Raw genomic sequence first — 24819 nt, 5'->3', positions numbered from 1 at the left:
CACTTGTAATGCATATGGGTCTCCAAATCCCCTCTGCACCGTAAATACTGATGGCTTTCGGGCGTGCCGCTTACACTTCCATAATGATCTGCGCAGGCTGTCGCTTAAATGCAGAAGCAAACTTACTAAATTTCCATAATGATTGGCGCAGTCTGTCGCTTAAATGCAGAAGCAAACTTACTAAATTTCCATAATTATCGGCGCAGGCTGTCGCTTGAATGCAGAAACAAACGCAGTTACTAAGGGCAGCTGTACTCTGGCCCATCGTTCTGGCAGCAATATTTAGGCGAGTAAGACCCATTACATTTGGATCAAAAGTTACCCCCAAGTAATTAAATGGTCTTTTTCTGGAATCTTTTCATTTGGTCCCATGGATTGAGTAAAGCGCTTTTTCGGGCGCTTGATCGTCGGCATAAATCAGGGCCGGATTAAATTTAAAACCAAAATGAGGGACGTCCGCCTGGTCCTCTAGCAATGCAACTTCGAGGTTATTATCGTATAGGGAGAATAACGGGGTGACAAGACGCACCCCTGCCGAACACCCATATCAATCTTAAACCATGTGGTGTGATCGCCCTGTCGACCTAATGTCACTGCGGCCCGGTTACCTCTGTGGAGCTCCACCAGGATCCGGACCAAATATGTATTTTTTTATAACGCGCTTAATACCTGAATTCGGTTTTTAAGCGCAAATCCGGGATTCGAACCTCTGCGTGGTCTTGCTTCCAAGACCAGCAAATTGGCCCCGTGCTATCCTCCGTTCACAAGGAGGATTATATTCCACTATACCCTGTTAGCGAAGGGCTCTTCACAGTTTAGTCCTATTGATAGAGTCAAAAGCTGTGGATAGGTCCATGAAGGCAACATATATGGGCTCCTCTTTAATGTAAACACCATTTGCCAGAATCAAGTACAAATGCAGTGCCTGATTTGCAGCGCCGAGACTATCACAGAATTCTAACTACGAGTCTGATAAAATGCTATGTGATTCCACCCAGTCACTAAAATGATATAAAAAGGAACGTGACATTTTTTTACATGTGCTGTCTAAAAGAGATATAGGGCGGTATGAAGACAGTAGAGTGTTATTGCCTTTTTGATATATTGGGCATAAAATAGCGTTTTACCAGGATTTTGGGAAGATGCTTACTGCTAGCATAATATTCAAAATATAAAACAGTTACCATTTCTTGACCCTCCAACAAACGGGGCAATGGGTAGGCTAATCTTATGGAGAGCTGGTACCCGAAGATGATGACGACAAACTCTCTGAGAAGAGATTGGAAGCATTATTCACGCAGTCATCGGCCGGGACAGGGTAGGAAATTGCCTGTCCTGAACCAGAGGTTGGTGCACTGAACTTCACGATTTTCCAAAATATTTTCCCGTTTTTGGGTCGAGATGCTTCCAAGAGCTTATCCCAGGTGTTATCGACTAGATCTTTTTTAATTGCTTGCCTGTATTCCAATCTACTTTTTCCAATAGCCTGGTATCGATAGGTTTTGCTTTTAGAGCTGTTAAGAGCTTGTTTTTTGTAAGCCTGTGGTGGGAGTTGAACCATATTCTCAACTCGATTCATCTTTATTTTGGCCTCAAAGTGCCATAAGGCCGTGCAAAAATGCATCCATCTCCATGTGGTGTACCTCAATACTACTAGGTGTTGGCAGTTCTCTAATAATTAAATTTGCCCATTGCTCATAGACCAACTGCTCAAAAAACCTCTCCCTAATCTTTGGTCGGGCATAGATGTCATGTGGTAGTGCTGTCCCTTTTTGCGGCTGCACAGGCTGTACATGTTTTTGCATGTTACTAGCAGATCTGCACATTCCACGTCCACTCTATCTCTGTTCCTTTTCCTGCAGGCATCAAATTTCCTTTGGGCTCTGTTCAGAGAGCCATTTCAAGGCTTGCACACCTGATATGTGCTTATCAGAGCCCAGCTACACTTGTGGATGCGTCAACTGAGTCAGGTGCGTGCCACAAAGTCCCCGCCTTTACTGCATTTATGGCAAACGCTTCTTGAGGCTGATTTTCTCATGTATTGTTCCCCTCAACTTTTTTCCCCACATATTGTGGTAGTACTAGGTCCCTTTCTTCCCCCCCTTGCAATATATAGTTCCTTGTGGGGTATACCATGGACTTGTATTTGAATTGGCGACTGGCATGGTATGGGACACCGAAGGGGAGACAAGGGAAGCCCTGGGATATCCCACACATACCACCTTGAGGGGTTGCATTACATAGCTATTAGCTGCCACCTAGCCCCCAAGTCACCCCAGTCCCTGTCTATGGTCTCTCCAACAGTGATTCCTTAACACAAGATGGCTGATGGGTCATACTGTCCTTTTAGAAGGACAAGGAAGTGTGAGGATAATGCTTAGGATCAATAAGAGATGAGTTGATCTTCAGCCAGGTGGTGTGCAGGTAAACATTTCATATTGTAAGGAAGCCATGGTATCAAATAGTAAGGGTGTTTATTGAACTTCAACTGGGTTTGGAAAATGCCTATCTAATCCTAAATCTAATGATGGGAGCAAGCTAAGACCATCAAATAATAATAATGCAGTCCTAGTGGTGTCTTGTCAAAATAAAAGGACCTATACTAATAAACCTATTGCCAATCCTTGCTTCTAAATACAAATAGTGTGGGGAAACAATGTTATGCAAAAGAAAAGTGTTCAAGAAATGATATGTCAGGATATTCAAGCGGTTGGCTTCCCTTCCCCAAGTTTTCAGCACGGGACAAGGCTTAGCACACTCTTTGGCTTCTCCAGCACGAGGATACAGTTCTAAACCTAAACATCTGGGCCTTCTGTGCCAAAGTCTCTTTGCCATTCAAAGTCTCTTATTCCACAGGGCCTGATGCAACACGACAAAACATTAAAGTTCCTTTCGTCTCAGGTGATGTACTGTTCACCCTGGGTCCCCCACTGCCGGGCTCAGACCCACTTTAACACAAAACAAAACCTTCAATTGGTCTCCATCTGCCGGGCTCGGACCAAATTCATGTACTTTGCCAAACTTTCTCTATTTCATCAAGATCGAAGACTTTCGACTGTGTGCAGGATTTTGCTTGACCCGTCGCAGGACCACTTTGATTCACATTTATTCGTTCTCCGTCAATTGATCTCCCTCCGCCGGGCTTGGACCAAATGTATCTACTGTTATTACTTCTCAGCTGGATACCTTCAATTGATCTCCCTCCGCCGGGCTTGGACCAAATGTATCTACTGTTATTACTTCTCAGCTGGATACCTTACAGAGACCTGCGATTGAGCACCCATACGTGCCGTACCACTCCGTCAAAGGTATTGTAGCTTGCTTTAAAGTTCAATCACTCTTCAGCAGTTTAACTTCATTCGCGTCTCTTATCACACGCATTTATTTAAAATCTTTGACATTTTTGCATTTTCGATCCATCAACAATATCACCAACTTGTACAACATATACAAGTTACGTTTCACCTCCCCCCCCTTTGCATCCCACCTGATTTCTGTTCGACTAGACTCCTCTGCTACTTCCCCTCCATGGGTAAGCTATCGACCATATTTATTGAAGAAGGGCAGCCAGATCCCTTCTATGTCTGTCCTCGTCTCATCTATGAGATGTGTCGGGTATTCCATGTCGAAGATGGACCTTGCTTTTTGGACCCATTCCTTCTCTGTGGGCACACTCCCCCTCTTCCATTGTTGAGCTGTACAGCATCTTGCCGCCACCAACAGAATGTGGATTATTTGACCCTCCTCCACCCCACCTTACCCCTTCTCGTGCACCCCAAACAGCAGCAAACTGGGTTCCCTGGGTCTGTCTATCCCGTCCAGTCCCTTTAACCACCCCAGCACCTCTTTCCAAAATGTTTGGATAAGTGAGCAGTTCCACCACATATGACTGAAGTCCCCCTTCGCCCTCCCACAGCGCCAGTAGTGGGCATCCACCTCTGGGTACATTTTTGCTAGTGTTGCTGGCGGATAGTGCCATCTATGCAGTAGTTTGAATGCCTGCATTCTATATTGCAGGGATAAGGTGCACTTTTTCACCCCTCTACACATTTTACCGCACAGCTGGTCGGTTATTTCAATTCCCAGGTCTTCCTCCCATTTCCCCCGTGTTGACAAAATATCTATGGGTTCGCCCCTCCTCGTTCTCTATACAGCCTGGATATCCTCCATTTAGTATTGGTTTCTTGTAACAGTACTTTTTCAAAGGGGGGTACGTTCTCGGGATAGATTATCTCCCCATGCAGGTTTCGCCAGGACTCCCTTCAACTGAAGATCCTTGAAGGGCGATACCACGGGACCCATGAAATGGGTGATAATCTAATGAGAATCGCCACATGCCCAGAGCCCTGTGGCATGACCTGATAAAAGGCCTCTTCATTTTGGGACTTGCTCTTCACTTCTCTGCTTTTGAATATGTTGTTCCTCTCTTGTTCAGACGTCCTTGTGCTAAGTACAAACGTGTCACGTGTGTAATTTATGACCTAATACAATATGCTTTCAGATCTAACTGCACTCCATGTTAAGGCTTGCGAACCGAGTGTGCACCGTTACCTGATCCAGATCCCTACATGTTGCCACAAGCGATGTGCAAGAAATTTTAAATGATTTGCAGGTTGTCTTGGTTCACAGCCCTTTCTCAAGAACTGCTCCTGTTCTAATTGTGCCCCTCTGTCAGCCATCAAGCTATCTCAGAAAAACAGTAAGCACTCACTCTTGTTCATTCTGCACATTTCCCATTGGCCAGTTGGTGGTTCCCAACAAAGGCTTGAGTCCTAGTCCTTTTAGGATATTCTGGATAATCTCAGGGGCATCCCGGGTATACTGCATCCAAGGTTGCATCACAGAAAAGCTAGCTGCCTCTGGCCCCAGGAGGTCCCCTAGTCCTATTACTGAAGTCGTATAAATATATTACAGGCAATACATTTTGAACTAGCCATTTGCAAGTGGGAATCATTATGGACTAATAGGAAATGGTGTGCTGCATGCATGTGGAAAACAGTCATTCTTGTAGTAGCTTGCAACTTGAATGTTACACCCTGCATATTCCAATTGCTGTTTAGGTTTGCCACATACAGAGTGCCCTCTGTTTCCCAGGGACCTCAGGGCTTTGTTATGCCTCTAGTAGAGTGGTCCCGGGTATGGGAAAGATAAGGGTCTCCTCTTAGAACATGCTTCTAAAAACCCTCCCCAAGTTGAAGGAGCGACCTGGATGTAAAAACCTGACCGCCTGAGTCCCTTATTTTGCCGAAAGAGTTTTTTTTGCCTGCATGGTCAATTGCATGTTGAGTGGTAGCTCATTATCAGTTGCAAAAAAGAACTTATACAGCTCTATAAAAATTAATTCTGAATCATTTTTGATGTCCAGCTCTTCTGTTAACAAGCATTCTGATAAAGCTTTACATAGGATTATTCCAGTCGAGGAGCATATCGCTTATTTGGAAGCTCATTTTGAGACATGCTGTTTCCCAGACCTTCCTCACTTGAATAAATGGTGCCTTGTTATCCATCACTTAAGAACAACTTCTTCTGCAACTCTGCCTCTGTCCACATCTTTTTTACAGGCACAGTATTAGCCTTACAATGTATCCTTGTGTCGTTCCAAACGCTGTTGTAAAAGTTCACTTCAAATAGTTTTATACAGAATAGTGCAAGGTTTTCCTCAGACCTCACTGAAGTTCTGCTCTCGAAACTAACTATCTTGGTGTGCAGAAATGTGATGGTCAACACTGATCACATTTGGGTGTTAGTCTTCAAAGAATCTATCTTTGGCCTAGCCCCACATGGGTGACCATTTGTGGAACTGCAACTCTACCTCAGGGGGGTGGACCACTCGGCCTAGTAACAATTTGCAAGCGCCAGCATTTCTCTCTCTCATCACCACACATCACACATCAGCTCTCTCATAAGACAATCTCTTCTGATGGATCCACCCTTCCCTCAAAATGTCAACACCCCATCTTATGTGTGTGCAAATCTCCCATGTCCCAACAAGCCAGTCAATCAGTTAGGCCTAGAACCATACTCCCCTTTGCATGGGCAAGCTTCCCAAGATCCCATCTCAAATGTGTCCCATCTCTCTCCTCTCCAGCTCCCTTGCAGTCAGCCAGTCCCTGCACATCCTCTGTCAGGGCCTCTCTCCTTGGCCCCTCAGTGGTCTGGTCTCCTGCCAAATCTCTGCTAAATCGAACTCGAACTCTGCTCTAATCTGCTCTCCCAGAATGCTTCACCAAGCTGCATTTCAGCCGATTCTCCAAAAGTCTCTCCTCTCAATGCAAAACTCACCCCTGGATATACTATTCAATGGCGTACACCCATCCCTATGGTAACATGTCACAACTCTCTTAGCAAGCATTTCTCTAAAATCAAGCGCCTAAAGGTCTGTCAAAGTTAGTTTTGCACTCTCTAGTTCAGTGTGTTCTAGTCATCGTGACATTTCAGGGCATATCTTGTACATGTTGTTTGGCCGTCTTTGTGTTACAAAACCACCATCCTCCCATTCCTTCATTGTCGGCTCTCTGCAAGCTAAAAATCCCTTTCTCTCTCCACACAGCTCTGTGTCTGTGTCTGTGCAAGGCAGCACCCTCTCCCACCTTTCTGTCTGTCTCAGAGCAGGCCCAGGGCCTGATAAGCCAGCCCGTCTTTGCTTCTACTCGGGCAAGAGTAACCTCTTATCTGTCTGCCTGCCAGCCTTTGTTTACACATTCCTGCTTACAGCCTACTATAACAATCCTTCCACGGACAAAGCAGAGCTGCTAACTGTATCTCTCAATGAAATGGCTTCAGAATGCCAGTTCCATTCATTCTAGCGTTTAGCACATTCTCTCAAACCCTAGCGCTACATAATGTGGACTCAATGCATACTTCTAAGTGCACATTCATGCGTGTCTCTAATTGCATACATAACAACATAATGTCTAAACGAGGGCCTTCATATAACAAGGCCTATTTCTCTAGCAAAATGCATACAAATGGAAGAATAATATGGATAACTAATGTCACTAATAGGAATTAAATGAATTACTAATGATAACATACAGGCAAGCATTATATCTGCTTTTACAAGAGAAAATTAGACACTTTACTTGTGTGTTTGTTATGTATGTGGATGCTCCGGAAATAAACAATGTTTAACTTATTTTTGTGAATTTCGCTTAAAATGTTCACTACTCTGATAGACGTGTGCATTTCCTTTCCAACGAGCATCTGTGTTGTACCCCGGGAGAACCAACAAGGCATTTGGAGCTTTTTGAGTGTGCCAAGCAGTCAAAGGAGCCATTTTCTATGCTTTCCTCAAGCCCTACTCTATTGATGGAACTTTATTCTGCTGCTATTGGTAAACCTGTTTGGTCAAAGTATGCATTTGGTGTAATCTATTTAGATTTCCTGCTCTTGTAAGTCAGTTGTCGAAATAGGGAATATGAAAGATCTTTGTCAAAGTATAAGGAAGATTATTCACTCTGCTGACTCAGATACGTGGTGCCTGGGCATAAGGATGACTGCCAGTTATCAATGACATTGCTACTCTTACGGTGCACAGAAATGTCAGCTTCTCTCCCAAAAGAGCATGCCACTTTTATGCAAAACCTCACTCCTCACATCTAGCCATATTAATGCATATCATGATTTTGGAGGTTGAGGGTAACCCTGGACTTGGGGGAGCAGTGGCGTGCCAGCATTCACTATGACTGCTATTCTGTGAACATGAGGGGAGCATTATGTCTTCACTACTGAACAATGGAGCTTACTGGCACCACACAAACATTTGCTCTTTTTATTCGACAGCCTTAAATGCAGATTATATTGGAGGATGTCACTGCCTGTGATGAAATCACCCTGCCGGAACGTTTTGGTAACCAGAGGAGCTGGTTTTTGCCACAAATTATGTGATGCTGGACCCAGGGGAAGAATGGGGAAAACTTCCCAGCTACCTCCAGCATGCTACTCACAGAGGTCAGGTGCTCATGTTGTTATGTTAAAGAAAAGCGACATCCACCAAGAGGCATTTTGGCACTAGGCTGCAGTGGGGGAGAGAAAAACGGTCCCCTGACAAGGACATATTAAACGGGAATTAAAACAAATGCGCTTTAAGGGAGCACCTAAAGGACAAGCAATTAACCATGGGACAAATGGAGAGTGCTCCATAGTACAGCTGCTGCAATCGAAAAACATCTGCCACCAATGCGAGAGTATTTAGCCCGGGGAACAACAATCAGGCAGGCATTGGCAGAACAGAGAGAACGAGTCGGAACTTTGGGGCAGAATTTGGCCTAAGATACTCTGCCCCAGTGCCATGCAAAGCGCGGTGCACCAGACATAACAATTTAAATTGAACACGCTTGGCCACCGGTGGCAAGTGTCGATGACACAAAATAGGCGTGATATGAGCATGCCTAGATGTCCCTGTGGCGAGTCTCGCAGCTGAATTGTGCAGGACCTGCAAACACTGAATCAAGTAAGCAGGTTGTACCAGATAAAGAGAATTGCAGTAATCCAGTGACAATAGAACAAGGGAGGCAACCACCAGAGCTCTGAACTCTGCTGGTATTACGGTGCAATCGAAGATGCTCCTGCCTCTTTAAGGGAATCAAGGAGCAACAGTCCTGCAGTGCCTGAACAAAGAAGAGATTTGTATGCATACAGTGCCAATATATGCCATGCCAGAAGTGGTACTCTAAGAACACACTGTTGTCTATGTCCAATGCCATTATTGCCACTATGAGAAGACATTTCCATGTTGACTTTGCCAATATATGCCAACACGTTGCCTTGCAACCAGTTATGAACATATACCAGGATTGCCATTGACAAATTCATTGCTGGCACCTTGCCTCCCCCTACACTTAGGCTGCCTAAACACAAACAAATGCATACATGTTCAAATATCACATAGAAACATTTTTTTTTAAATGTCCGTTCTAACACTTACAGCTGCGTATTGTACCAACAGACAACCCTCATTTGCATGCACATATCCTTTTTTCGGCATTTCTGCTCTGGTATCGACCGAAAATATCGTAATTAAAAAAAAACAAATGGTTGAAATGTTTGGATTTCGGCTGTACCAAAATTATATACAGCCGAAAATGCTGAACATTTCAACCATTCGGTTTTCATTATAGCGAACAAGCAAAGCAGGGGTTACATTGGTGTCCCTCGCATCCTTGTTCACTATAATGGAATCGGGGGTGGCGGGGGTGTCCCCTGCATCGAAAACAACAACGTTTTGAAAAAAAAGAAAAGGACCCTGCAGCGCCGGTTCCCATCCACAGAAGGGAAGGGAAGGGAACTGGGGCTGCCGGGACTCAGCGTCACACAGCGAAGTGTGCCGCCAAAAGGTAAGGGGCTGGGGGAGCGGGGTGTAGAAAGGGCATTTAGCAGTGACGTGCTTGTTTCGAATACGAACATTTAGAATTTGACATTTTCGTCTTCGAAATGATCACGTACATCCATCTGCCCCTCAGACCACTGCTAGCTTTCTAGGTCAGATCATCTGGCCTGTACATGTAGGCAGGGATAGGTGTCCATTAACGCCTCTCCCTGTGCCCTGCTCACCATGCCCGGCCATGAATTTGGCATGCTGCAAAGTCCTAATCGTGGGGCTGGCCAGCAGCACCCACTTTACAAAAAATCTCTTTGCAGTACCCGATCCAGCATGTTGCCTTGGCCATGCAAGGCTGGGAAAGAAAAACCTCCCATGCCTGACATAGGCCGAATGTACGCCACGCAAATGGGATACCAAGTATCCCACAACATTGACGGCTTAGGCGCCCTTCCTCAGCTGTATGCTCTGTTGCTGAGGAAGTATTCGGCCTTCACTGGACCTCTCCCTACAGGCACCTCCACAATTGGAAGCAGGGCATCACCTAGTTGCCTATTGTGGACAAGCCACTACATTAGTTAGAACCATATTCTTAGCTCTTGGAGTATATAAGGAGCACTGCCAAGGTGCTTGTTTATTTTATGTCCAAAAGAGCATTGGTATTTAAATACTTTATATTTTGTTTTTTATTGTGGTATAGCAAAATGATTTTTCACATATTAGAACACAATACATACAATTTCAAATACATTAGAAAAAAACAGAAAGAGAATAAATAGCAAGAAAAAAGAAAAGCAAGAATACGATCAATACAAAAAAATTTTACAAAGAATCAATCAATCAATAGAAGAAATAACAAGAGAATTGCTATTTAAATACCATGTTGAACCTAGGGAAATAAACTAATAAGCAATATTGAGTCAGTCTCCAGATGACAAGTAGCCAGTCAGATAGCACAGTCATGCACCTATGAGCACAGTAGGTGCTGCAGGGTCCAGATACCTTTCCTACTATATATATTCAGATCCAATTCCATACACTTCAATGCACTTTCCTGCTGCCGTCCACACAGGAATAAAAGAAGCCTTTCATGGAACGTAAAAAACATGCTTTAAAAAAAATACTCAATCTTCCAATAGAAGGGAAAAATATACCTGAATGGTTGGGTTGGAGCCACCATCCTTCTAAATCCTGAAGATCATTTTGGAGTTTTTCATGTGAATGGCATTCTATGTTTAAACTTTTATCGAAATCCTCACTTAGGAATTAAATGTGCTATGAGTTCCGAAAGTTAGCACATTGCTTTTGTAAATCACAAAGTTTTTTCATAGTGTTTAAACTCTGTTAAGTTGAAAGTAGCTGGTCCCAGCAGTGCTTGATCTGTACTCGACTTCACTATTCAGTGTTGTCTTCCCTGCCAGCTGCTCTGCTGCATCTGACCTACCACTGGAATTCTCCTCCTCCTTTCAAACTGCCCCATTGCTTGTGTAAAACTGTGGGCCTTCTCTTTCTCCTCCTTCTGTGTACCTGCCCTGCCTGCATTCCCTCTTGCATGCGCTACACCACACTCCTCCTTCCTTTACCTTCCCTGCTCGGTGCTCCTTCATTTTCTCCTCCTCCCTTCCACTGCCCTGCAACAGATTCCTTTCCTTCCACCTCCAGTATACCTGCTGCACTCCACATCTTTTCTCCTCCTACCACCACTTTCCACAGGAGCTCAGTGTGACTCCTAGTGAGCTGCTTGTGTGGAGCAGTGCTGTGGTGTTCAAGAGCTGCACTCAGTGTGGGAGTTGCTGCGCCACACAGTTCCTGTGTGGTGGGAACCGCCACTGTTCGTTACAGCTACTGTTGGGCTCCAGGTGGTTTAGGTGTCCATGGGCTGGTGCACAGCACTTCCTGTACTCGCAGGAGCCACATTATCAGTAAGGTGTGTGGAGCTTTGCATTAGGTTAGAACGGTGTCCATGGGCGTGTAAGAGCAAGCTGTCCATTTTCAGTGGTGCACTTTCTCCTTAGCCTTTTTTATATAAAGTATATGATGTTTTGGACTCCTATTTTAAGTCATTTTGCCTCTCTTCAGCTAGTCAAAACACACTTTAGTATCAGGAAAGAATCTACTCCAGCATTCCGCAAGGAATGAGACAACTATGTGAAGCTATCAAAAGGTCCCCCATGTTTCTGTAAGTAGTGAGTTAGGGCAGACTGTCTCAGCACTGCGATAACCGGGTGAGAGGCACAAACCTACAATTAGGCAATAGTTTCCCTCAAGCCTCCGCTGGCTCACCTAGTCATACCGATGGCCGACCAGCCAAGGGAAAATATTAGGAGTAGAACTGGGTGGTTCAAGATATAGTATTAACACGTAACGTTCAATAAGGGAATGTACACACAAAGATGTTTTGAAAATACATTCTTTGCATTTATTCTGGGATTGTCCGAGGTTGCACAGCTTTTGGAAGGAAGTCTTAGACAGAATAGATTTCACCCTGAACATAACTATTCCTAGATCGGCTGCGAGCATGGTTTTCCTGATGCATAGAGGAAGGTGCCTAGTTACAGGAGAGTTTAATATATGGGTTGATAAAGCTTTGATGGTTGCTATTAGGCTGATTCTATGGACCCCCCATATGATCTCTGTGCTCTGTCCGGTCTCCTCCTCTCCCATAAATGGCGGCACTCGCTGGGATGTCCTCATGGCTTCTTTTGACTCCTCCAGAGTCATCCTTAATGTCTACCTAAATGGCACTGTCATGGTGAAGGTCCTCAGTCCAATCTCCTCCTCTTCGATAGACGTTTCCCTCGCCTCATCAACTTCCTCACATCTCCAGCTGTACCCTCCTCTACCTCCTTGGCTACCTTGCCCACATTTTCCCCCTCCTCTGCCACTCTTCAGGCTACCTCCGCAACTCTGCAGGGCGTACCTCTGATTTGTACCCCTCCCCGGAAGGTCTTTAAGGCTGACAACCTTCTTCATCTAGCCACTCTCAACTCTCGCTCTGCTGTCAAACACTCCTCTGACATCTGCCACCTCCTTGAAGAACTGGACCTAGATGTCCTCGGTCTCACGGAGCATGGTTCACGGCCAGCTCTGTCACAAGTTTTGACACTGTACTCCCTGATGGCTACAAGATCCTCTCTGCACCCAGATCTACTCGACCTGGAGCGGGTGTAGCCCTTATCTTTCCTGAGTGGATTTCTGCCACTATCATTCCCACCCAGATTTACTCCTCTTTTGAATGCCTTGTCTGCAGGCTCTCAATCTCTCCTAAATACTCTTACTGTTGCTACTCTCTACCGGCCCCCCGGGCAAATCACCTCTTTTCTCTCAGAATGGGCTGACCTCTCCTCCTCCCTCCTGGCCTCTACCACTCAACTCCTCCTCCTTGGTGACCTTAACATTCACCTTGATTCTCCCTGTCCCTCATCTCTGCTCTTCCGAAACCTCTGCAACTCCCTGTCCATCTCTATCCTTCCCTCTGGACCGATGCACTCTGCTGGACACACACTTGATGTCATGATCTCCTCTGGCCTCCCCCTCTCTATCCCTCAGACAACTCCTCTCTCCTGGAGTGACCACTGCCTGCTCTCCTCCCATCTCTCACTCTCTTCGCCCCAAGCCAATCCCACCCCAACACTGCCGCCTACTTTTGCAGACATCCGGCCCATGAAGAGTGTGTCAGCTGAGGCTTTTGCAGCCACCTTCTCTCCCCCTCCTCTGGCTGACTCTCACCCAGACACAACCCTGTCCCTTCTGTCTCTGACACTCTTGATGCTCTTGCCCCTGTCATGAGGATCCGTTTGAAGCCTAAAGCCAAGTGCAACTCCTGGTATGACTCTGACCTAGCTACACTTAAACGAAAGTGTAGGGCGGCTGAGAGGAAATGGAGGGCTTCTTGCTCATCCTCTGACAAACTGGCCTGTCGCCTGCTCCAAAGGCAATACCGACTCTCTGTCCGCACTAAGAAGAGAGCCCACATTCAAGCCCGTGTCTCTGCGGCATCTAACAACTCAGCCGAACTCTTTAAAATTTGCAAGGAGCTTGCCAACCCTGCGGCAGTCTCCACCCCTCCTCTTGCCTCCCAGGCTCTCTGCAATGCCCTTGCCTCGCACTTTATCTAAAAAACCCAGGACATCCTGTCCACCCTGTCCTCCCTTGCCCCGCCTATTCCCCCTCAGTCTGTGCTTGCAGACCCCCATTTAACCACCCCCCACCGTCATTCTCTTCCTTTCCTATTTTCTCCCCTGACGAGGTTGCTAGACAAGTCCGATCTATGAAAGCCTCGTCAAAACAGGTTCATCCCTGTTCCTCTAAAACCATCAAGGACCACATTGACACCCTTGCTCTGGCCCTTGCCGATTTTTGCAACCACTCCTTTGCCTCAGGATCCTTCCCCTCCATTCTGAAGCACTCCCTTGTGCATCCTCTTCTCAAGAAACCCACAGCTGATCCTTCCTGTCGAGCTAACTATCGCCCAATTTCCATTACCCCCTTTCTGGGCAAACTCCTGGAAAAGCTGGCCATCTCTCAACCTCAACTTAACCTTCATTCAGATTCTGTTGGCTGTCTTCATGACCACCAGTCTGGCTTCAGAGCGGCCAGAAGCACGGAAACTGCTCTCCTGAACATCCGTGAAGATCTGCTCTCCAACCTGGACTCTAACATTCCCTCTGTCCTCATCCTTCTTGATCTCTCTTCTGCCTTCGACACGGTCAACCACACCATCCTGCTCAACCGGCTCCGTGATCACCTGGGTATCACTGATCAGGCTCTGGCCTGGCTGACCTCTTTTCTCTCTGATCGACCCTCCCAGGTCGAACTCGGGTCCTTCCTATCATCTATCTTCCTCTCTACCTGCGGAGTTCCCCAGGGTTCTAACCTCTCACCCTGGTTTTTCAACCAATACCTGGCAACTCTTGTCCACTGCATTGCCATTTTCTGCTCAAATTTCCAGTGCTACGCTGACGACACAACTCATTTTCCGGCTGCCCTCTTCCACCTCCTCCACATCTCTCATCTCAGACTGCCTAACCACCATTCAAGATTGGTGTGCCGCCAATGACCTTTGTCTGAATGCCAGCAAGACTGAGATCCTCCTCATCGGCACACCATCTCCATCCTTTTCACTCACTCTCTGGCCTGCCTCCCTTGGCCCGCCTCCTACCCCTACCTGCGAGGCTAAGAACCTTGGGGTCATCTTTGACTCCACACTTTCCTTCTCCGCCCATATCTCTGAGGTCTCTAAAAAGTCAAACTTCCTACTGCACCTCCTCAGAGGTACTTTGACTTTCCTCTCCTTCCCTCAGAAGCTCACTGTCTCTCAAGCTCTGGTTCTCTCTAAGTTGGACTATTGTAACAGCCTCTTTCTAAATCTACCTGCCTCTCCTCTCCGCTCTCTGCAACTTATCCAGAACAGAACTGCGAGACTTGTCAATGGCCTCAAGGCCTGGGATCGTATCTCTCCAGCTCTGAAATCTCTCCATTGGCTCCCGGTGGATGCAAGGATTAAATTCAAAACCCTCTGCATTGTCCACAAGGCTTTCTGGGGCCTGGGTCCAAAATATCTTCAGCTATCTCTCCGCAAATACCTCCCCTCTCGAGCTCTTCGCTCCTCTACCTCTAACTCCCTCCGGGTTAATTGTTTTTCAAAGAAACGAGCCGGGGGTAGATCTCTGTCTTCGGCTGGGGCCTCCCTCTGGAACAGCCTCCCTGCCACTCTAAAACTTGAGGAGAACCATCTCCGGTTCCGGAAGGGCCTAAAGACCTTCCTCTTTGTTTCTGCCTTCTCTCCCCCTCTCCCCTGCTGACCAGCTCTCTCTTGGCACTGTGCACCTGGCCATCCTCTTTCCTCTGGGTCCAGGTACCTGCTCACCCTGCCACCCTCCTGCATTGCCTCCTGGCCACCCCTTGCACTGGATGGACTGTATCTGTACCCATACAGCCCCCCACCCCATTTTCTTCTTTTCTGCACCTATCAGACTTACCCAGTCTTTCGCCATAAACACAGCACTTGCCACATTCTGGCTGCACTATCACTGTTTATTGCCTCCTTTCTATTTATATTTATTTATCTACTCTCCTCTGCTGTGCACTTTCCACTCTCCCCCTTCCATGCACTTTTTCCCTTTTCCCCATCCCATGCACTTGCGCGTTCTCAATGTCACTGGGCCTAGTAAGATCGTTATTGTTTGTGTTCTCCCTTGTTTCCCCTCCCTTGCCTAGTCGCGCTCTAAAACACCTGTGTAATGAGCGCGATACAAATAAAATATCATATATCATTTCTAAGAGTCGGGAAAAGTAGGAAAAAGCCTGTGGTGAAAGATTGGGTGGTAGAAATGCAAATATTGTCCACGTATGAGAAAGTGTCATTGGAAAATAAGAATCATACAGAAGTTTATCTTTCACTATGGAGTCCTTAGTTTTTTTTTCTTTTTTTCTGTGTTGTGTTGTCCATATGTTATGTCATCATTCTCATCTTTACATTGGACTAGGTATAAGGAAATTGTTGTTAGGTTGTGGGTTAACTATACAGATTTATAGGATGTATTCAAGGACAGTATGAATATTATGATATTATTTCAAGTTATCATGATTTATAATCTGCAATTTGAGATGTATATGTAATCCATATGTACGTGTGATATGTATAAATTGGAAAATGAATAAACGCATATAAAAGAAAAATAAATACATTCTCATTTGTGAATGTAAGTAAAATGTTGTGCAGAATACAGTTAAATATTCTATTTAAGAAAGTATTTTCATTGTTGAAAAGTCATGACCCCATCAGTTGGGGGTCAACGTTCAACAAATTCTTTGGGTAACAGGTTTAGCTGTCCAGTACCCTGGGGCACCTCACGTTCTGTGCCTGCTCAATAAGGATTTAATCTCTCTTTGGAATGAATGGCCGATACTATTCAGCTTCTGCTGCAGAAGCTCACTCTGAGTGCGATACTGGTCCTGCAACACCCACAAAGTTAAGTGTAGGCCTAATATTAAAGGTTGGTCTCAATCTCATAGGTCTACAATTGGTTAAATGCAGTGGGTCCTGAACTTTACAAAGTCACAGGTCAACACTGGCAATCCCAGCCTGTGGTTGGACAGCAATCTTTAACAATGAAGCAAGTTCTGTGAATATGTTGTTGATCCCAGAGGAAAAGCATACTGCTGTGGCTGGGGTGTAGTGTAGTGCTGTTTGCAATGACCTGGTATTGGCAGTGCCAGCAGCCATCATCGTGCAGTAAAATTGTTCAAGGGAGATTCAGGCACTGACTCCTCCAAACAATTCCTTCACAGATCTTGGTTGTTGCTTGGCTTTCAGAACAATTGGACTCTGGCTCTGTCTCATACTGGAACTCAGGGTTTCCAGTCATCTTGATTCTTTATGTCAGTACCGCATAGGGATGAGCAGCTGGGAGAAGAGGATCCTAGAGGCTTGCAACCAGACTGTGATAGCCAGGTTAAGGCAAGGACGCACCTGTTCCTTAGTTCCCTGTGGTCACTGAAGAGTTTGGTATGATCAGAAATGGGCAGATAGTTGCTGTCAGACATGTCTTGGCCAAATGCAGGGCATCAGATTTCTCTCTGTCCTATTCAGTTGAGCTTCTTTTCTGTTGTATTACAGTGTACTCTATAATTTCCGTAGTTCAATTTTGACCAAGTAAGGATGCATTGGGTGCTAATTGAACCCTACTTCCAATCACAAGGCTGTTACTTTCAAACTTCCCGTAACCACTGTGACGAATCACGGGATTCGGTCACTTCTCCCCAGGCAAAGCCTTTCCCTGTGAGGCTAAGGCGGTGAGCCCGCTATGCAATACGCTCCCTAGGGGTAGGGGCAAGCATGACCTCACCGGGAGAGACTCCCCCTTGGGGATAAGGAATCCAATTTCTAAGAGGAACTCCCTACGTTGCTCCCCCACAACTCACCACCAACAGCTTCTATCCAGAGAGGACATGAAGAACAAGTTGTTTGTTACTGTGGTGTAGAAAGCTAAAATCGTATGTAAAGGAATATGAATGCTATACTGAGAAGAAGATTGTCTGAGTAATGCAGAGTAGTCAGACAACAGAGAAAAGGGACTTTGATGTTCCTCCGGGTAATACCCAGCAACTCGCCATAAATGGGGGAGGAGAAATCCTGTCGGAGAAAGAGGCCCAGGAGTTTGGAATCAGCTGTGCGAGGAGAGCTGAGCCAGACTGGGACTCGCAGCTTCCAAGCGTGGAAGAAAGGTGGCGAGTAAAGGCGACACACGAGAAGCCTGAATTGAGAAGAGCTGACGGAAAGAAACATCAGACAAGTTACTGCGTCCTAGGTGGCGGTGTGACCGAGAGTCGGTGGACTGCTGAGTCTGACAAAGACACTGAGACCACAGACCCATTCACAGCACTGAGCGGGCAGAGAGGAAGAGAGAGAGAGAGAGAGAGCAGAGAAGCCAGAGGCCAACCTGATGAACTGAAGAAAGGACCCCATCCTGATCACAGGCCCGGTGCCGCTAACCCCAAGAAAAAGAGATAACAGCGAAGGCGGGAGACCCTGGCAGGGATGCCGTACATAACGAGCGTAATAATCATACTCGCCCCAGTGAGGACCACAAGTAAATATGTGGGAAGTCATATAAGAACACTTACTCATCTCAGTAAAGACAAAATAACCTAGAGCACTAAGAGTTATTATTTGAACCCTGATAATCGTGCCAATAAGGAGAGAACTGTAAAGAACCAAGAGAATCATTACTGTTACCTTCATACTCATCCCAGTAAATCCAAAGAGGTGAAGAAAAGTGAGAATCATTATTGCAACATTCATACTCGTCCCAGTAAGATTAAAGAAGTGAAAACAAGTGGGAATCATTACTGGAACATTTATACTTGTCCCAGTAAGATTAAAGAAGTGGAAACAAGTAAAAACCATTACTGGAACATTCATACTCTGCCCAGTAAGAACAATGAAGTGAAGATAAGTGAGAACCGTTATTGGAACCTTCATATTTGTCCCAGTAACAGTCAAGTGAAAGAGGAAAGTGAGAATTCTTTTGAGAGTCTTTCTAGCGGGCCCAGGCAGGGAGGAGAGTGGACATTGTGTAGAGAAAAAGCAGCAATTTTGATAAACGGAGAGTGAAGAATACCTCAGAAGGGGAAAGCAAGGTGTAAAGGACACGATAGAGAAACCGAAGAGCCCTATTTCTGAACTGTATGAACTGGTCAAAGTAGTTGGCAAGAACTACCTACGAATAAGTGACTTTGCTGAAAAGCAGACCACAGTAGAAGGGAGTCATTCTCTTGTGCCTTATTTGCTTTTGATAGTGGTAGGGACAGGCTACATTAGCTTTGGACAGAGGACAGATCTTCCTTTTGGAAATACTGACGACTGACAGGCACCTGAGTTAGTGTTAGGTAGGAAAATCCCATAATGAAGGGATAGTCAGGAGTTTGCAGCATTTAATTTGTCTATAAAGTCCTTAAAATGGAAGACAGAAGTCTCTGTCCTTTTTCTGACCCACCACACCACCCAATCACTGTGACACTGCCACATTCATACTTTCCAGGGCTCCTTCACAAGCTTTCATTCAGGATGTGGCTTCCATAGAGAATCCGGATATCCTACCAGAAATCTGCGCTCTAGCACCTTGAAGAGTCTCTTGTGCTAGACAGGATTACCAAAAAAGATCTTAGACCAAATAACTGGACAGATGCAGAGAATATGGCAAAGTAATACTTTATTCTCGATTTAATAAAGCAGGGCAAAACTGGCAGACATTGTACTGATGCTTGCACACTCACCCACAAACTTGATTACACATAGGTCTTGTAACCCAATATGCGTCATCTTTGATGTCATCCTATGTGGTAAACGGTAAAACCCATTGACGGGAGGGATTGGTTAGGGGAACATATCCGCTTATAGAAGGATATGGGTTAGTACTTCATTGGCTGTCTCTTATCTGTAAGATATGCCTCGAACTAACTCTAAATACGTATAATACTGATTATAGCGGACAAAATGGCAGCGGATTGGTCTATGCAACATTGTATAGATGGTTGCCCCATAGACCCACTGATTGGTTGACATCCCCACCCTAACCTTGGACTTTTGGTTCGGCTAGCAGCACGTAAGCGAAATGAAACCCAGGTGCTTGAGTCACACCAGATTACTCCCCACTTTCCCAATTAGTCCATCCTCTCTCATCAGTCCGGCCATGAGCCAAAGCTTCCCGTCTGTAGTTGACCTTGTAGCCTGCACTCTGTTCTGGGACATTCAAGGGAGTGTGAGTACATCACTATCCTCATCCAAAGCTTAATGGATAAAATGTATCCATTTCGACCTCCTATTTACTGCTATTTAATTCAATTTCTCCTCTTGGCCTCCAGAGACTTGCTCACTCCATCTTGTATAGACTATATACACTTTTAATTGTCCGATACTTGGCTCTTGTGAATGTTTTCTTTTTCTTGAATCTAAGAGAAATATGTCTCACGTCCATGACTTATCCATCTGCCTCCCTTTGTGCTTTGCAACTATTCCTTAAAAATAGCATCCCGTTGATCCCAGGCCAACATAGACTCCTCTTTGTTTTGCACACAAAGTGGTTTTCCAGCATCTCCTGACTCTGCACCCCTAGTCTGTCTCTGAGGTAACTGAATTGAATCTTTACACAGGCCGACATCCATTTTCTTATCATGGCCGACCTTGCCACGTTATATTTTCCACTATAGCAAGCTTCTATATGTCTCAGCTACCTTGCGTTGCTGCATATTTACACTTATTTATCAGCAAGTTATTTTCTTTTCTTTGTATATGTCACTATCATTTCGTACATGTTTCTCTTGTCTCTTCAGTTACATCGTCACTCTTATGAATTTTCATATTCAGTATGTCTTCTTACATCTTCTTGATGACATCACTCTGCCCTCGTCAGATTTCACTCACCATTACATGATATCCAATGGTGCGTGCTGACATCCTTCCACACAATATCCTTCTCTCTCTCAGTGCGACGATACATACAATACGGTTGTACAAAACTACAAACCAAAACTGCTCCTCTACAACTCACCCCTATCCTATTCTGGCAACTGCCACCTCACACTCTGAGGCTGGCAGAGGACATTGCCATATATGGTCACACCTGTATCCCATGCAAGGTTTCATAGGAAACAAAGACTAGCAGTGGAACCTTGAACACGCTTTCTTTCTTGCAGGGCAAATAAATCACTCAGGCTACAGCAGCTGTATCCCATTATAATCTAAAATAGTTGTCTGTCACCAGCCAATGGTATCTGTGCTTTTAACTGTGCAATGTAATGGAGAACAGGGTGTCTTTGGCAACCCCTCAAACCACTTAGGGCCACATCAGAGCCCCATCCCGCATAAATCAGGAAAAAGCAACACTTTTCTTGGCCTCATTTGAGAGGTATACATTATGACAGTCAAGCCCTCACAGGACAAAGGGATACTTGAGGGGGGCAACACATTCGCCTTGGGGACAAGACAATACCACACAACATGGGTTCAATACTCAGTCTAGCACTTAGAAGCTGGCGGAGTCTGGTACGAAGCACAATATAGATGACCAATGAGGTAATAATAAAGCAGTATTCTCCAAAGCCAGCTTTAGAACTGATTAGGTTGTTCCTCAAGCCACTTTGTGAAAGGTTTGTGTCTGAATCTCAGATCCAGGCATTTTGCATCATTATCAGCACACATTTTGAATCGAGGCATCAATGGTTAATAGGTTTGTCACTTCTTGATAACAATGAAGACGTGCGATGGTGTCTGGTCATTTCACTCTGATGATTTAAATGTAAATTGGTTTGTTGTGAGATATGCTGTACTATAATGTCCCACATTCTTCTTAGTTCCTAGGAGGGGACAAAAATGAAAAAACTGTTCCTTTTTACAGCATGTAACTATTCCTTGAATGCATCTTGTATTTATAATATTCACGATTACCAGCGCAAGAAGTTATGTCTTTGCTTGTTTCTAGGGCCCTCTTTATTAGAAGTATCAACATTTGAGATAACCAATTGATTGTCAACTTCATTCTTCCATTTCTATTCCAGGGAATTTGTGAAGACCATCAAAATGAAAGGTTCCACCCCGTAAAGGAGCTGCCTCTGTGTGTGAATGGCTTATTAAAATATGCCTGAAACATTACCATGTTTGTGAATTATTGTGTGGTAAAGTCGTTAACGCTGTTGTGCCTGAAACAGTAATGGAACATGCATTTTAAGCTCTCCTATTCTTCAAGTATCTGCAAGTGGCATATTCTTTCAACTTCATTTCAGCATGGCCTAGCAGGCAAGTACATCATAACCCAAATGCATTCAGTGGAGTTCATGTCATTTCTTGAGCATGGCTAGGTCCACTCCCAGTATTTATGCACCACTTCTAATTGCCAATGGCACTGCTTGCATTTAGTCCTTTCCTTAATAGGCATAGCCATCTTGCTTTACCATTTCACTGCTCCAATACCAAATTAAGCAAGGGGTTTGTCAAGAGAAAGCAGTTAAAACTCTTAACATTTATATTTAGTGTCCGTGTTTGTACTCAAGGCGATTGGTATTTCAAATATTTGTATATAAGAAAATCACGATAGATAACCAAAATGTTTGGGCAAGACTAATGTTGGGCAATCTCTCTTATAATAGCCAATATTGGTTTTCAAACAGTAGCATGCATTTCTATGTGGATTCTGTTAGTGTATATGCTAGTTTTGAGGATGCATATTTGAATATGGTGTTTTTTTGTTATATTTCCTTTTCATTTTAGACTATAGATATTTAAGGTTTGATAGAAACCGGGTCATATATATATATATATATATATATATATATATATACATAATTTCCACTATCAATCTGTAACCTACTGGCTTCATTATAGACCACTCAACTAGGACCCTTGATAAGTAGTGTGCCTGCACATGTTACTTTCCAAAGTCAGTCCAGCACAGAAAAGCAGGGAGTAATAGGCGTGCATGTGTCTGCCTCTTAGAGCCTAAACAACATATTGATCAATGCCATCATGTCATACATACTTAATTTTTTGAATTAAGAAAAACAGTGTGTATGACATGATGGCCTTGATGGATATGTTGATTAAATGTTGATGATGGCCTGGAGGATTGAGGCTTACCGGGTACCCCCAGTTTAAAAATGCTGATCAGGTTAAGTGTCGAGACCTGTGGTATAAGGAGCGCCTTCTAACAATATGACCTCTGCGATAGTGCTTCCTGATGTGAAGATGGCCTGTATCATCTTCCTTATTATTTCTAGAAAAAAACTTTGCAATCAGCAAATGTTGCTATTAAAATGCATACATTGAAAAGCAGTTCTCCATATAAAAACCCAAAGAATGATTTTAAAAGCTACGCAGCTCAAGAGCCGTTTGAACTACCAAAAATCCCAGTTTACTAAAGCTCAGGAATTTGGGCCAGTTCTCCTCTTTTTTTCCATAGGATTTAGTCAACATTTCCCCCACACCCCCAATTCTTCCAAAAAGAACCTGGCCACATATCTGGGTATCGGATAAAGGACAGGCCGGCCCTTGCTGTGCAGACTCTTTCCACCATGGTAGGATGTAACACTGTTCTCTGCCAAATGTAATGGACAGAAGAAAAAAAGCTGGGGTACAGTTTCATGGGAAATGTGGTCGCAACTACATGAAGACCGGCCCAGTCGGCCTTTTTACCAGATACAAGTAACTGTTGCCTATTGAGATCCTAATCACAGCTGCAGATAAATAAACCTAGCAGGCATTGCCACTCCAGTGCCCAGGTACTCCATTGAGGACCAGCTTCCTTTCAGTATGGCTAGGAGTCATCATGGACTGGCCCACCAGATCATGGCATGAGCCCACATAGTGCTGGCAGAATGCCACTTTTCGGGGTAATCAAATCTCTTATCAACCTCTGTTCTTTCACAAATGTGACAGATCGAAACAAATGCACCAGCCCCCAATGCACTTAACCCAGTGAAGCCATATAGCACCGGTCAGAACTCTCAGATCTGGTGTTTGTACACAGCCGGTGGGTTTAAGTCGCAGCCTGATCCATGACAAAAGACGTTTCAGAGAAGCCCCCATGGGCACAAAGGAGTCTGTATCTCTCTTTAGTGGGAAAAGCAATGTCCCCAGCCTTAAGCATTTTCAGCACAAATTAGCTCCTGGGAAGAGACCTATCCCCACAAATCTGCCCCCATAAAATGTAGCAAAGACTGCATTAGCTAAATACGCTCAGAGGTGCAACCGAATGGACCACACTTTGGCAAAAAGTCTTATTTACTTGCACAAGCAAAATTCCAGATACAGAGAACCTTGTCCCTAAATAATACAAATTCTCCATTCAGAACTAGAGCCCACTCCCCCCTCAGGATTGTGCAGGGTCTATCTCATTCCCACATGCCATTCATTTTGCTCACGTTAATCACACCGCTTTCCCATACCATACAACAGCCAGCCTTCCAGGGCACAGGGGTTAGGCCCTTCTACTAGCAATCAACTCTGAAGCTGCTCAAGAATCCATTCAAGTAATCCATACAATTATTACTCCTCTCTCGATTGGAAATCCTGTTAAATTCCCATTCAGCCCAAAACGCAGTCATGCAATAATAATCAGATAAGCTTATGGTCCCTTTTTGCTCCATCATAGGCTCCCAGTGAAGGATTCTTGGTAACAGAGTTAAGAAAGCAAGCATACAGAGTTCCCCTTCTCAAATCTAAATACTTAAGATTAAGGTGCTTACTCCTCAATAATTAGCTAACTGAGTACCCCTTCCCCGAAGCCCATCTGGAATTATAACTGTGTTGCTGTAAACAGCCTTGGGTTATTTGTTATGCCCCTGGAATCCAGATCTCTGCACAAAAGCTGGAGCCTGTGTGTTCAGCCATTGACCAGAGTGTGTACAAACCTGTGTGCTCAGCAATTGACCAGAGTGTCTATGAACCTGTGTGCTCCGCAATTTACCAGAGTATGTACATACATGTAGGCGCCTGCAACGTAGGGTGCTGGCTTTGAAAACTCATCTAAAAGTATAGAATACTTTCATCAAAGGCCCCTCCCACTCTCTTGTAGTTACCCCATTTCTCCCCCCCTCTACCACAAAAAAGGTAGTGCTAGGGGGAGTGCAAGAGTATTGTGTAAAACACCTGACCTGTCCCATGAGGCGCCTGTCTATACCAAAGGAACCGGGAAGATCTTACCACCAGGGAGGCGGATGAGGGTGTCAGTACAGTGACAAGGAGGAATTAGGTTTTGGGTCTAGCTTCAATTGGCAGCATACAAGAAAGTGATCCAGGTAGTGGACTGTTTGTAAAGCGCAAAGTTCATAAAACGCGTTTGGTGAGGACATCAGAGAAATGGGACTCTGCTTTTGGGCGTTCACTACTGACTACTCCGTTATTTTGGATTTTTGAATTGAATAAAACATTGAAAAAGTAGTCGTCCACAGTATTAGTCCTAGCCCCAAAAACAATAGCCTTCGGCTGGAAAATTGATTGTGAC

At 44.8% G+C, this 24819-nt stretch overlaps 1 protein-coding gene across 2 annotated transcripts in view; it reads left to right on the top strand.

The window, feature by feature from the left end:
- The window catches only part of ABHD12B (abhydrolase domain containing 12B), a 304395-nt gene extending 282922 nt beyond the window's left edge, over positions 1–21473 (top strand). The window contains exon 13 of one of the 2 annotated variants that reach the window (XM_069638955.1): positions 21380–21473. In XM_069638955.1, the coding sequence (XP_069495056.1) occupies positions 21380–21422 (43 nt within the window). In that variant the 3' untranslated portion in view covers positions 21423–21473. Of the gene's footprint in view, positions 1–1862; positions 1981–21379 lie in introns of those variants that run through there. The other variant, XM_069638954.1, reaches the window with a different exon arrangement.
- Positions 21474–24819: the final 3346 nt, after the last annotated feature.

The sequence above is a fragment of the Ambystoma mexicanum genome, chromosome 14, assembly GCF_040938575.1.
Source record: "Ambystoma mexicanum isolate Mex_15411 chromosome 14, UKY_AmexF1_1, whole genome shotgun sequence".
Lineage (NCBI taxonomy): Eukaryota > Metazoa > Chordata > Amphibia > Caudata > Ambystomatidae > Ambystoma > Ambystoma mexicanum.
The sequence above is the reverse complement of the archived record's forward strand: the minus strand, read 5'-3'. Positions and strand labels throughout refer to the sequence as shown.